Source organism: Branchiostoma lanceolatum, chromosome 12, assembly GCF_035083965.1.
Source record: "Branchiostoma lanceolatum isolate klBraLanc5 chromosome 12, klBraLanc5.hap2, whole genome shotgun sequence".
Lineage (NCBI taxonomy): Eukaryota > Metazoa > Chordata > Leptocardii > Amphioxiformes > Branchiostomatidae > Branchiostoma > Branchiostoma lanceolatum.
The window spans coordinates 9,568,511-9,583,009 of record NC_089733.1 but is presented as its reverse complement, the minus strand read 5'-3'; the positions used below and the strand labels follow the sequence as shown (position 1 = coordinate 9,583,009).

The following is a 14,499-nucleotide window of genomic DNA, read 5'->3' as shown; positions in this document are numbered from 1 at the left end:
CATGACGAAAAGGTTTTCTTCACTTATAAAGCAGATACTTCTTTGTGTATAACTATGATGTAGGATTGCAGATAAATAAACTACAGTAACTGCTAAACTGGATTATTATAGTCAGAAGATTTGCTCCGTTATGACAGACTCTAATATCATCATATTTCAAAAGAGAGGTTTCCCGTTGAAACGTTATTGTTTCACTATCTTCGAAACCAAAAACTGTGCTCCATTTATGTTGATCAGATTTCATTCGTAACACATAAAGTGAGCTGAGCATTCAAATAAACTCCAAAATTAGTCGACTTTCATAGAGTACCACTTGCTGACAGAAATTAGTTTTGAAAATTCCTTCCACATGTTTGTCTGCTTGTCTAATATGATAAAGTGATCATCATTTTCCCAAACCTGTAAAAAATATATATTAGTGAAATGTACAGTTAATTGTGTTGATAAGATCTCTAAAGGGACAATGTTAAAGTGGTGATATAATTGTAAGCCTGTGTGGTATCCCATGAGAGTTTTTATGCAGAGGTGGTCTCTAGCATAAGTTTCCCAGTTTGTTGTCAGTCATCTTGTTCTAATGATTATCATGTATTGTAAATGACAAGCGCATTTAGATGTACAAAGTGCATGTAGATGTACAAAGTTAGCCGCTGTTAGGACCGTGGACTTGTATTGTAATACTATTAGGCAAGGGTGCCAAACGATGGACATAAGAGAGGTTGCCGCTTGCAGTAAGACTAAGAGAAACGTTTTTGACTGTCAAATTCACAGATTGAAGCTCAATTTCATTGAGAAGAAAGCTGAAATATGTAGATAAGGTTGTAAATCCAACAGTTGCAGACTGAAAGCAAGATATTATAAGGAGAAATTAGCAGAACGATTTATTTGGACGGGTTCGGTGTAGTTTGATGCAGTTGGGAATGGTTTTAGAAAATCTTCAAAGGACTTAACCCTGAAGTGTTGTGTGCCAATATTTACACCTTAGTTGTAATTCAGGCTACGACACTTAAGGCTAGTTACTCTTGCTAGAACAGGACAGAAATGCCGTGGCTAGCCAATACATTTGTATTGGAGTAGTCATGACCCAACTGTAAAAAGGAAAGCTTTGTAAATGCTGTAGGATGTTGTAGGAAAGATGTTTTGAGGATTGGTCGATAAATTGTATTCAATGTGTTCAAAGTATTTTCTGATTAGTATAGTGTGGTATATACGGATTATTGTACCTCTTGATAAATGTGTAATTGTTGAAATATGTTACTGCAAAGTACTCATGTACACTGTGTTATGTGAAATATTTCGATGTACAATGGTTCGTTGTTTGAAATATTGCTAAATACTAATTTAAATCAATGAATAATGAAACAGATTCCTGAGGCCACCAAAAATTTAAATTTTGCATGTAAAAATCCCCCACCTCAACTTTGAGGCCGAGCACACCTGATGGTGAAAAGAACAAAGCATAATTTTCCCAAAGATTCCGGAAAAGTTAAATTTTCTTTCCACTCTCCCTATATAAACCTGTTAACATATTCTAGAATGGAAGGATGCTTGGACTAGGAAGGGGGCATTCTGCCAATAAAATGTATAGCTGAGGGATTGAATACTTTTGATTTCAGAAGAAGAGTCCTAGTTTCGGTACATGCATCTTCATCACTTGATCTAAGCAAGGAGGTTTTAAGTTAAGTAAAGCTGTTGATATATGATAACTCAATTGGGAATTTTACGGGTTCTTGTATGTAATTTTATATGGTGTAATGCAGATATATATATAATATATGGAATATACCAGTCCTACATTGTAACACAAATAAAAGTTGTTCAGTGTAGTATTCCAATAACACAAAGTTTTATTCAATAAGTGGTACATTAAATATACATGTTACAGCACTGACTGTGGGATATGGAATAGCTAATATGGTGCACTACCTAATGTTTGACCGTGATTTCTTCTGCATATTATAAATGTGCACAAGTATAAAGCTACTGTGAATAAATCCTTGTGAATATAACTTTGCTTTGTTTAGCCTCTTGTTCTTGGAATTCTGATATTAGTTGTGTATACAGTTACTGTTTGACCATGTCACAATTGGGTTTTTGTACATAAAAGCACTTTACACACAGTTAAAAATGTTTTTGATTGCTAGACAATTAATACATTTTGTTTCTCTTTTTTTTAATCAAAAGATTGTACTAACAAACTAAACTGATTTTTGTTAACAATATCATTCAATATACATTCAAGTCCATCGAAGTTTTTGTGAAAGTACAAAAGATTTATTCTAAGTTACAATATCAAAGAGCACATGCCAGCCTTTGTCAACTGAATATCAATGACAAAATCTATAAACTTCTGGGTATATTGATTATTATGTGTTTCTGGATCCGAAAAAAAATGATAGTCTTCACTGACAAAGGCTTGCACCTGGAGCTGAAAATGTTGTATTTCTATGTTTCATTTTTGTTTCAAAACCTTTATCTTTTTTACATGTTTCAGTATTTATTTTGTTGTCATTGACGCTTTGTGTTAGTTGTGTTGTAACCTATATGTTGCATGTTCTCTAAAACTGTTAAGAAATACTGCTAGAGTAGTCATGTAAAAAGTCTAGAGGAAGTCTAGAGATAGATATCTATATTCTATTGTGCAATGATAGTTTAACGTCATGTTGAAACTTGATGTAATATGCCATTTGAACAGAACAACACTGATAAAAAACACCTAACGTCATATATAGAAGACAGAATAGAAGCTATAAGGAGACTCACATGATATGCATGGAGTTACGTGTATGTTATATTCTAGAATAGACAGGAAAAAAAGATAACATGCATATCTTCTGGTGTATTGCATCATGCATGTACACATACATACATGCTTTAGACTGTGTTTACATGTACTTAACATCTATTCACTAACTAGGAAAGGCAATAAAAACTATACACTGTATAATGTATCCGTAGTCACTCTTACTTTGTAAAACTATAAACTTAAGACTGTTAAAAAATATCTTTGTAAGTACATGTATTTCTATCACTAGTATATGTGGCATAACTGAAATAAGGATAAAGTAATGTTGGGAGAAAGATATTCATATTTCTTGAAATTCACTGTAATCAACTTAAAGATAAAGTTAAGGTTGTTGACATGGTTCCATGTGAGATTTGGAAAATCGGTAATACAGACCAAGTCATGTATTGTATGTGTGAAACATTTCCCTCTTATACTGTAGTAACTGTTACAGATACAAAGTCTTCACCCTTGTGTACAGTTCCACAATATTAGAACAGTGGTTTCCCACTATATAGTTAAGGAAGCGACAGGGTGTGTGCCTTTGTTATTTCAGAATCACTGTAAGTCTTGTGGATTGTCCATGACGAAAAGGTTTTCTTCACTTATAAAGCAGATACTTCTTTGTGTATAACTATGATGTAGGATTGCAGATAAATAAACTACAGTAACTGCTAAACTGGATTATTATAGTCAGAAGATTTGCTCCGTTATGACAGACTCTAATATCATCATATTTCAAAAGAGAGGTTTCCCGTTGAAACGTTATTGTTTCACTATCTTCGAAACCAAAAACTGTGCTCCATTTATGTTGATCAGATTTCATTCGTAACACATAAAGTGAGCTGAGCATTCAAATAAACTCCAAAATTAGTCGACTTTCATAGAGTACCACTTGCTGACAGAAATTAGTTTTGAAAATTCCTTCCACATGTTTGTCTGCTTGTCTAATATGATAAAGTGATCATCATTTTCCCAAACCTGTAAAAAATATATATTAGTGAAATGTACAGTTAATTGTGTTGATAAGATCTCTAAAGGGACAATGTTAAAGTGGTGATATAATTGTAAGCCTGTGTGGTATCCCATGAGAGTTTTTATGCAGAGGTGGTCTCTAGCATAAGTTTCCCAGTTTGTTGTCAGTCATCTTGTTCTAATGATTATCATGTATTGTAAATGACAAGCGCATTTAGATGTACAAAGTGCATGTAGATGTACAAAGTTAGCCGCTGTTAGGACCGTGGACTTGTATTGTAATACTATTAGGCAAGGGTGCCAAACGATGGACATAAGAGAGGTTGCCGCTTGCAGTAAGACTAAGAGAAACGTTTTTGACTGTCAAATTCACAGATTGAAGCTCAATTTCATTGAGAAGAAAGCTGAAATATGTAGATAAGGTTGTAAATCCAACAGTTGCAGACTGAAAGCAAGATATTATAAGGAGAAATTAGCAGAACGATTTATTTGGACGGGTTCGGTGTAGTTTGATGCAGTTGGGAATGGTTTTAGAAAATCTTCAAAGGACTTAACCCTGAAGTGTTGTGTGCCAATATTTACACCTTAGTTGTAATTCAGGCTACGACACTTAAGGCTAGTTACTCTTGCTAGAACAGGACAGAAATGCCGTGGCTAGCCAATACATTTGTATTGGAGTAGTCATGACCCAACTGTAAAAAGGAAAGCTTTGTAAATGCTGTAGGATGTTGTAGGAAAGATGTTTTGAGGATTGGTCGATAAATTGTATTCAATGTGTTCAAAGTATTTTCTGATTAGTATAGTGTGGTATATACGGATTATTGTACCTCTTGATAAATGTGTAATTGTTGAAATATGTTACTGCAAAGTACTCATGTACACTGTGTTATGTGAAATATTTCGATGTACAATGGTTCGTTGTTTGAAATATTGCTAAATACTAATTTAAATCAATGAATAATGAAACAGATTCCTGAGGCCACCAAAAATTTAAATTTTGCATGTAAAAATCCCCCACCTCAACTTTGAGGCCGAGCACACCTGATGGTGAAAAGAACAAAGCATAATTTTCCCAAAGATTCCGGAAAAGTTAAATTTTCTTTCCACTCTCCCTATATAAACCTGTTAACATATTCTAGAATGGAAGGATGCTTGGACTAGGAAGGGGGCATTCTGCCAATAAAATGTATAGCTGAGGGATTGAATACTTTTGATTTCAGAAGAAGAGTCCTAGTTTCGGTACATGCATCTTCATCACTTGATCTAAGCAAGGAGGTTTTAAGTTAAGTAAAGCTGTTGATATATGATAACTCAATTGGGAATTTTACGGGTTCTTGTATGTAATTTTATATGGTGTAATGCAGATATATATATAATATATGGAATATACCAGTCCTACATTGTAACACAAATAAAAGTTGTTCAGTGTAGTATTCCAATAACACAAAGTTTTATTCAATAAGTGGTACATTAAATATACATGTTACAGCACTGACTGTGGGATATGGAATAGCTAATATGGTGCACTACCTAATGTTTGACCGTGATTTCTTCTGCATATTATAAATGTGCACAAGTATAAAGCTACTGTGAATAAATCCTTGTGAATATAACTTTGCTTTGTTTAGCCTCTTGTTCTTGGAATTCTGATATTAGTTGTGTATACAGTTACTGTTTGACCATGTCACAATTGGGTTTTTGTACATAAAAGCACTTTACACACAGTTAAAAATGTTTTTGATTGCTAGACAATTAATACATTTTGTTTCTCTTTTTTTTAATCAAAAGATTGTACTAACAAACTAAACTGATTTTTGTTAACAATATCATTCAATATACATTCAAGTCCATCGAAGTTTTTGTGAAAGTACAAAAGATTTATTCTAAGTTACAATATCAAAGAGCACATGCCAGCCTTTGTCAACTGAATATCAATGACAAAATCTATAAACTTCTGGGTATATTGATTATTATGTGTTTCTGGATCCGAAAAAAAATGATAGTCTTCACTGACAAAGGCTTGCACCTGGAGCTGAAAATGTTGTATTTCTATGTTTCATTTTTGTTTCAAAACCTTTATCTTTTTTACATGTTTCAGTATTTATTTTGTTGTCATTGACGCTTTGTGTTAGTTGTGTTGTAACCTATATGTTGCATGTTCTCTAAAACTGTTAAGAAATACTGCTAGAGTAGTCATGTAAAAAGTCTAGAGGAAGTCTAGAGATAGATATCTATATTCTATTGTGCAATGATAGTTTAACGTCATGTTGAAACTTGATGTAATATGCCATTTGAACAGAACAACACTGATAAAAAACACCTAACGTCATATATAGAAGACAGAATAGAAGCTATAAGGAGACTCACATGATATGCATGGAGTTACGTGTATGTTATATTCTAGAATAGACAGGAAAAAAAGATAACATGCATATCTTCTGGTGTATTGCATCATGCATGTACACATACATACATGCTTTAGACTGTGTTTACATGTACTTAACATCTATTCACTAACTAGGAAAGGCAATAAAAACTATACACTGTATAATGTATCCGTAGTCACTCTTACTTTGTAAAACTATAAACTTAAGACTGTTAAAAAATATCTTTGTAAGTACATGTATTTCTATCACTAGTATATGTGGCATAACTGAAATAAGGATAAAGTAATGTTGGGAGAAAGATATTCATATTTCTTGAAATTCACTGTAATCAACTTAAAGATAAAGTTAAGGTTGTTGACATGGTTCCATGTGAGATTTGGAAAATCGGTAATACAGACCAAGTCATGTATTGTATGTGTGAAACATTTCCCTCTTATACTGTAGTAACTGTTACAGATACAAAGTCTTCACCCTTGTGTACAGTTCCACAATATTAGAACAGTGGTTTCCCACTATATAGTTAAGGAAGCGACAGGGTGTGTGCCTTTGTTATTTCAGAATCACTGTAAGTCTTGTGGATTGTCCATGACGAAAAGGTTTTCTTCACTTATAAAGCAGATACTTCTTTGTGTATAACTATGATGTAGGATTGCAGATAAATAAACTACAGTAACTGCTAAACTGGATTATTATAGTCAGAAGATTTGCTCCGTTATGACAGACTCTAATATCATCATATTTCAAAAGAGAGGTTTCCCGTTGAAACGTTATTGTTTCACTATCTTCGAAACCAAAAACTGTGCTCCATTTATGTTGATCAGATTTCATTCGTAACACATAAAGTGAGCTGAGCATTCAAATAAACTCCAAAATTAGTCGACTTTCATAGAGTACCACTTGCTGACAGAAATTAGTTTTGAAAATTCCTTCCACATGTTTGTCTGCTTGTCTAATATGATAAAGTGATCATCATTTTCCCAAACCTGTAAAAAATATATATTAGTGAAATGTACAGTTAATTGTGTTGATAAGATCTCTAAAGGGACAATGTTAAAGTGGTGATATAATTGTAAGCCTGTGTGGTATCCCATGAGAGTTTTTATGCAGAGGTGGTCTCTAGCATAAGTTTCCCAGTTTGTTGTCAGTCATCTTGTTCTAATGATTATCATGTATTGTAAATGACAAGCGCATTTAGATGTACAAAGTGCATGTAGATGTACAAAGTTAGCCGCTGTTAGGACCGTGGACTTGTATTGTAATACTATTAGGCAAGGGTGCCAAACGATGGACATAAGAGAGGTTGCCGCTTGCAGTAAGACTAAGAGAAACGTTTTTGACTGTCAAATTCACAGATTGAAGCTCAATTTCATTGAGAAGAAAGCTGAAATATGTAGATAAGGTTGTAAATCCAACAGTTGCAGACTGAAAGCAAGATATTATAAGGAGAAATTAGCAGAACGATTTATTTGGACGGGTTCGGTGTAGTTTGATGCAGTTGGGAATGGTTTTAGAAAATCTTCAAAGGACTTAACCCTGAAGTGTTGTGTGCCAATATTTACACCTTAGTTGTAATTCAGGCTACGACACTTAAGGCTAGTTACTCTTGCTAGAACAGGACAGAAATGCCGTGGCTAGCCAATACATTTGTATTGGAGTAGTCATGACCCAACTGTAAAAAGGAAAGCTTTGTAAATGCTGTAGGATGTTGTAGGAAAGATGTTTTGAGGATTGGTCGATAAATTGTATTCAATGTGTTCAAAGTATTTTCTGATTAGTATAGTGTGGTATATACGGATTATTGTACCTCTTGATAAATGTGTAATTGTTGAAATATGTTACTGCAAAGTACTCATGTACACTGTGTTATGTGAAATATTTCGATGTACAATGGTTCGTTGTTTGAAATATTGCTAAATACTAATTTAAATCAATGAATAATGAAACAGATTCCTGAGGCCACCAAAAATTTAAATTTTGCATGTAAAAATCCCCGACCTCAACTTTGAGGCCGAGCACACCTGATGGTGAAAAGAACAAAGCATAATTTTCCCAAAGATTCCGGAAAAGTTAAATTTTCTTTCCACTCTCCCTATATAAACCTGTTAACATATTCTAGAATGGAAGGATGCTTGCACTAGGAAGGGGGCATTCTGCCAATAAAATGTATAGCTGAGGGATTGAATACTTTTGATTTCAGAAGAAGAGTCCTAGTTTCGGTACATGCATCTTCATCACTTGATCTAAGCAAGGAGGTTTTAAGTTAAGTAAAGCTGTTGATATATGATAACTCAATTGGGAATTTTACGGGTTCTTGTATGTAATTTTATATGGTGTAATGCGGATATATATATAATATATGGAATATACCAGTCCTACATTGTAACACAAATAAAAGTTGTTCAGTGTAGTATTCCAATAACACAAAGTTTTATTCAATAAGTGGTACATTAAATATACATGTTACAGCACTGACTGTGGGATATGGAATAGCTAATATGGTGCACTACCTAATGTTTGACCGTGATTTCTTCTGCATATTATAAATGTGCACAAGTATAAAGCTACTGTGAATAAATCCTTGTGAATATAACTTTGCTTTGTTTAGCCTCTTGTTCTTGGAATTCTGATATTAGTTGTGTATACAGTTACGGTTTGACCATGTCACAATTGGGTTTTTGTACATAAAAGCACTTTACACACAGTTTGAAAGAGGTTAAGTCTGTGCCATGAATATTCCAAAATACATTTACGTGTGATTCACATTCCTGGCAATTAGAATTGAAGAGATTGCAACATATTTCGACAAAAAAACGTGTCATCTTAATCATGATGTGAAGCATCGATAACGTCAGTATCGATCAAAAGCGACTTCTGGCAACTAATTGAAATATTGCAGGAAGTCAAGCGCCATGTAGCTGCATAGATCATATACATCGCAAGGCGGCGTCATTGACACGTATACAAATTTTCACAGCCATCATCAACTGTGTGCATCTACGTACCCAAATAACTGGAGCACGAGGAAGGAAACTTGGCCATCAGATGCATCGGCCAGGCCAGGTACAAAATAAAGCTTGTCGTAAACGTATGGTTTATGATGTAAGCTGATAACAAAATAATCCATATTTCAAGAACTTTTGTTAAATCATTGGAGACGTCAAAGGCATAACTGTCTTCGATTCACAACTGTCTCCGATTCTTCTCAATGAGTCACGTAGAATCAGTCCTGGGCACCCAGTACTTGCGGAGCTTCTTTCAGAGCCACATTACACAGATTCTCGATATACCATCTCCTCAGGAACGCTGCGCGATGTTCCTCATCTTTCAGCGAGTTGGCCAGGGTGTCTTGGATCTCTCCAAGATCTTCTAAGCTCAGACCTTCTGTCTGAGGCAAGTCATAAGACTTACACTTGGGCATATAAGCAGCCAGGTTCTTGATAACTGGGTAGTTCAGGACATGGGGTGCGGTGGCTGCGAGCTTGGATCGGAGTGAGTCGGCGTACTTTTGAAGTTCATCCGCGTACTCTCTCTTAGTGATGAGGTCATCCCACAGATCGTCGATCGATGACATCATCTCTTCATACTGCGGGTCGTCTGCATCTGCGTGACGGGGAGCTGGGTTGGTTGATGGAAGAGTCACACCTCCTCCCTGTGTAGAAGATGCCGTCTCACCAATGCTGTGTGTGTCCACGTCGCCGTTTGCAGGTTGGTCCGCCTCGTTATCATTGGACAAAGCTGCGGTCATCATGTCCTTTGGCTCAATCAGACTTTCTGGCTCCTTCTGCACTGCCTTCAAAGCGGTCTCTTTTGAGGTACCGATCGCGATCTTGGCTGGATTTGAATAGAATCAAAGTTTACATTATAGAATATAACTGCTGTTTTTCACAATGTTTTACTCTTCAGTATCTTACATCATGCCAATTTTATGAGTTTGTAAGAGTTTATTTACAGAAATACTAGAAAGAACAGCCTGAAACGCCTCTTACCTTGACTCTGTTCTAAGTCACTTTCCCCCTTGGAACAGTCCATAGTAGCGGGCACTTGTGACACGTCCTCGGCCATAGACACTGCCACCGCGTCCTTCAGCTCTTCTGCTGGTACTGGTACTTGTGCTGCCGTCAGCAGAGCGGTCTCTTTGAAGAGATCGGGCTTAGCTGGGTTTGAATAGAATGAAAGTTCATTTTATAGCTACTGTTCTTCGCAATATTTCATTCGGTAACACCTGTAATCTTTTATTCTGTAATACTTCGTTTACTATCAATTTCAGAAGTTTTTGTCTTGTTAACAATCGCTTGTGTTTTACTCTACGAGGAATATTATAACCTATATACGCAAATGACGTCAAGTGTATTAACAAAACGAACAGACTGATCTGCTGAGACACCTCTTACCTTGACCCCGTCCGGAGGCACTGTCCCCTGTGGGATCATCCACAGCAGCGGGCACCTGTGGGACAACCTTGTCCTTATTTAACACCGTCATCACGTCCTCCATGGTCTCTAGAGGTACTGGCATCTCTTGTGCTGCCTTCATACCTGGCTCTTTGCAGGGTTTGGGAATCGCTGGGTCTAAAAAAATTAAGTTCATTTTCTAATGGCTGTTTTTACAATGTTTTATTCTACATCTTATTTCCATTTCCATTAGTAACTCCTTTAATAAGAAATAGAACGTAGAATCTTTCTCTCCGAGCCGAGGTAGGTACAAGTAACCCCTGAGAGAAAGATTCTAATTTGGCGAAGAGTCCATGTACAGACAGAGCAACAGATCTACGTATATATGACGCCTCTTACCTTGACCCCGTCCGGAGTCATTGTCGCCCGTGGGACCGTCGACGATAGAGGGCACTTGTGAAACGTCCACGTCGTGAGAATGGCGCTCTGGGCCCGGCGCCTTGGCATCGCCCTCACCATGGCCACGTGTACCGGCCTGGTCTGGTGTGTGGCATGAGGCAGGTGGGCTGGACGGCGGGGTTGATGTTGATGGCTGCTCTGACTTGACGTCAATGATGTCGCCGGCTGCGGACGGTGGTGAGCTGTCCGTGCGGCTGCTGCTGTCTGACGTTCCCGTCTCTCCTTCCTGGGAAACTGAGGAGCGGCGCTCATGGCTTGGCTCGACTCCTCGCTTGGTAGAGGGCTTGTCTTGTGCTGCAGTCTCATTTCCAGGCTTTGCAGGGTCTAAATCAATGACACGTATGTTTTTATGTTAGCCCCGTTCTACATGCGTTTTAAGAACACTTCCCGAAAACCGATTTCATAAACAAAGTTGTCTTAAACATTTGCAGAATGAACAGCAGACATTTCTTACCCTGACTCCGTCCGGAGTCAACCTCAGTAGCGGGCACTTGTGCGACCTCCACGTCCGTGGACACTGACGGCACAGTTTTCACCTCCGCAGAAGATTCTTGCTTGTCCTGTCCTGGAGCCACAATAGTCTTCTCGGAGGACCTGGCCGGGTCTGAATAGAGGGAAAGTCACTGTTTTTCACAATGTTTTATCCTACATTTTGTATTCTACTTACGATTTCAGTATGTGCCTGATCATGAATGTACCGGTGAGAAAAAGATTCTAGATTCTATGCACAAAGAAAGGAGGTTAATGTAAAGAAAAGGCAACAGATGTATGACGCCTCTTACCTTGACCCCGTCCGGAGTCATTGTCGCCCGTGGGACCGTCGACGGTAGAGGACACATGTGGGACCTCCTCGTCCTTGTCTCGGGAGTGGCCCTCGACATCTTCCTCCCCATGGGCGGTCTTGTCCGATGCCTTCACGACCGTAGTGTCGTTGGCCGCGGACTGTGGTGAGTTGTCCTGCGTAGACCGCTGGGCCTCTTGTCCTGCTTTCGTAGCAGCCTCCTTAGCAGGCTTGGCAGGGGCTGAATAAAATGATAAATGCGTATTCTGTGTGTTTTACGCACGTACGCACTATGATACTTACGCTATTCCCAGCGGTGCCTGGTCGCCATCTTGAATTTTCCCGCTACGCGCTATGACTCACGGGAATTTCTCGATATCCACGCACACTCACGCGAGAATATGACCACGAGATCAGAACATACGCACATTGCAGGGGAATTTTAGTTGCCGAAACATATCGCCTGGTCCGATTTTCAAGTCCCTTATCCCTGAAAGCTCTCGGAGCAGCCCTAAAAATGGCCAAGACAGTGCTCTAGGTACAGAGCACACTTTAGTGTGTGACAGTTTTCCCCTTCTAGCTTCTTGACCCTGCTTCTAGTGTTAAGCGAGGTCTGTGTTTTGTCTTCGGCAATGACGCTATGTAAACACTAACGCTTGACGTCGGAGAGGAATGATGTTCAAATGACCCGACTAAGGTGATAATCTTCTGTTCATTTGATAGACACCAAAAAGCTGTAGGTAACTTGATTTGACCTCTACCATCATGAACTACTAAATGATTTGATTGTCATGCAGAGATCATAAATAATTAGTATAACAAAAAGATAACTGCTACCTTACCTTGGAACCTTATCTTGGAACCTATAGATACCAGAGACTGAATGGCAGTACCATAGTCCTGATTCGAAGCACTGTTGTATCAATCTTTACAAAACAGCTAAATTATGTGACAGGCCCATATTTCCATCTTGTTACAGATTTTTTGTTTTACACTGCATGTGTACATGTATGTATTGACTTCAGTCCAAAATTGTTGATATGCCTCACCTCAATTGAGGATAACTTCTTTACCTTTTTTAATGCCTCTCTTTCACAAAATTCATTTGGAAAAGGAGATATCTATCTATGTGCACGGTTCATATTTGAGGTTACACAGAGAGAGCATTTGCAATTTTTATACTAAACTATATCTGGGTACAGTCAAACCGGCCAGGTAGGCAACTTGTACAGGATATAACTTATACGTTCTGTATATATGTGACCATAGAAATTTATATATCAACATGACAGAGACTTTCTGGTATTCAGCATGTACAGTGAAGTTTTATTTACATTTTGAACATTCAATTGAACAACAGTTAAAGCATAAACAGAGAGTTTAAATCTGAGTCACTTTCTATTTTCTGCTGCACATGTTCTGGCATTAATATGCCCTACCATCCTTTCATCTTGATACTGCACACTCTGTAGACAGTCACTAGGTATTCTCTGTGCTCCTCCATCTGTGACACCTGAAGTGCATATGAACAACATGTTGATATTATCAATATTGACACTATCATATCTAATACATACATACATACATACATACTGATACAATTTACTTTTTTCTGAAAATGAGTATGATGATAGTATACTAGTAGGCTAAATTACTTACAGGCTTTTTCAAACACAATTACAATGCAGTCAGGACTCCAAGGAGACCAGCACTGACCTGTGGGAATGGGTGGTGGTGCTGCTAGCTTTTGCATATAATGATATTATCTATTTACTTCAGCCTGTACACACTCAATCTGCTCGAGCAGAGCTATTTTTCAAGTCTAGAACATCCTAGTATTTTGTGTCTATACTCAATCTGTATTAATCCATACAATAGAATCTATGGGAACGAGACCAATGCATATATTTCGTGTCGACATACCCATGCATATCCTTCGTGTCGTTAAAAATACGGCTGCGTCGTTGAATGACATCATTGTAAAATGGCTCTAAAACATCTCAGGATACACCAAAAAAATGGGCTTATTCCAGAAAAAATAATTAAGAAAACTACAGCCTAATTACTCCAGGACATCATTAAGGTCTTCACTCATCCCCCTGAGACCAACTCATAATTTCAAAAAGTCATAACTCACCGAAAATTCGCCGTAAAAAGAAGCGGTTTTCACGATCTGCAAGCCTGGATATTCCTCTTTGCAAATGGCACCAGTGCGCAGGCGTGAAAGCTTTGCCTCGTTCCCAATGTCTTTTGCGCATCTGGAAGTACTAGAAGTCTGGGATGCCCTGGGACAGAGTCAGCCCAGTCACGTGGTACACTAATGAGCAAGATGGCGGAAAACCTTGTGCACACGTAACTTTTCATAGTGGTACGTTAGTCTTTGAATGTAAAACCGTACCATAGAAGGTGGAACCTACGGTGCTTCGAACGCCGGTTCGGCCGAACAGTTCGTTTTGGCTCACACTTTGCCATTATTTCTAAGTAGAGTCATGCCATTTTCATGTTTGATTAAAACAACTTTCAACAAAAAGATAATTCCACATGTACCTACAAATAGTCTTTAAACATCCATAAAGATGTCATTTTTGTATGTCGCCTTGCCTTACAGGTAAACCAGAGATTGTCAGAACAAAGTCTTCACTTTGGCAAGGCAGCTGTCCTGTACGGACAAAGGGGCTTAACATAAGGGTTAACAAAAGGGTCCTAACATACGAACTCCAATGT

General features: G+C 37.7%; 1 protein-coding gene and 1 long non-coding RNA gene across 2 annotated transcripts; both read right to left on the bottom strand.

Annotated features, from left to right (window-relative positions):
* Positions 1–9,364: 9,364 nt before the first annotated feature.
* On the bottom strand, positions 9,365–12,106 carry LOC136445728 (neurofilament heavy polypeptide-like). Its single transcript, XM_066443862.1, has 7 exons — positions 12,091–12,106; positions 11,777–12,016; positions 11,449–11,598; positions 10,935–11,318; positions 10,536–10,712; positions 10,131–10,298; positions 9,365–9,975 (listed from the first exon to the last, which is right to left on the bottom strand). The coding sequence occupies exons 1-7, from the start codon at positions 12,104–12,106 to the stop codon at positions 9,365–9,367; spliced, it is 1,746 nt and encodes a 581-aa protein (XP_066299959.1).
* Positions 12,107–13,080: 974 nt separating this feature from the next.
* On the bottom strand, positions 13,081–14,138 carry LOC136446491 (uncharacterized). Its single transcript, XR_010757580.1, has 2 exons — positions 13,913–14,138; positions 13,081–13,288 (listed from the first exon to the last, which is right to left on the bottom strand). It is a non-coding gene; the product is annotated as an uncharacterized lncRNA (long non-coding RNA).
* Positions 14,139–14,499: the final 361 nt, after the last annotated feature.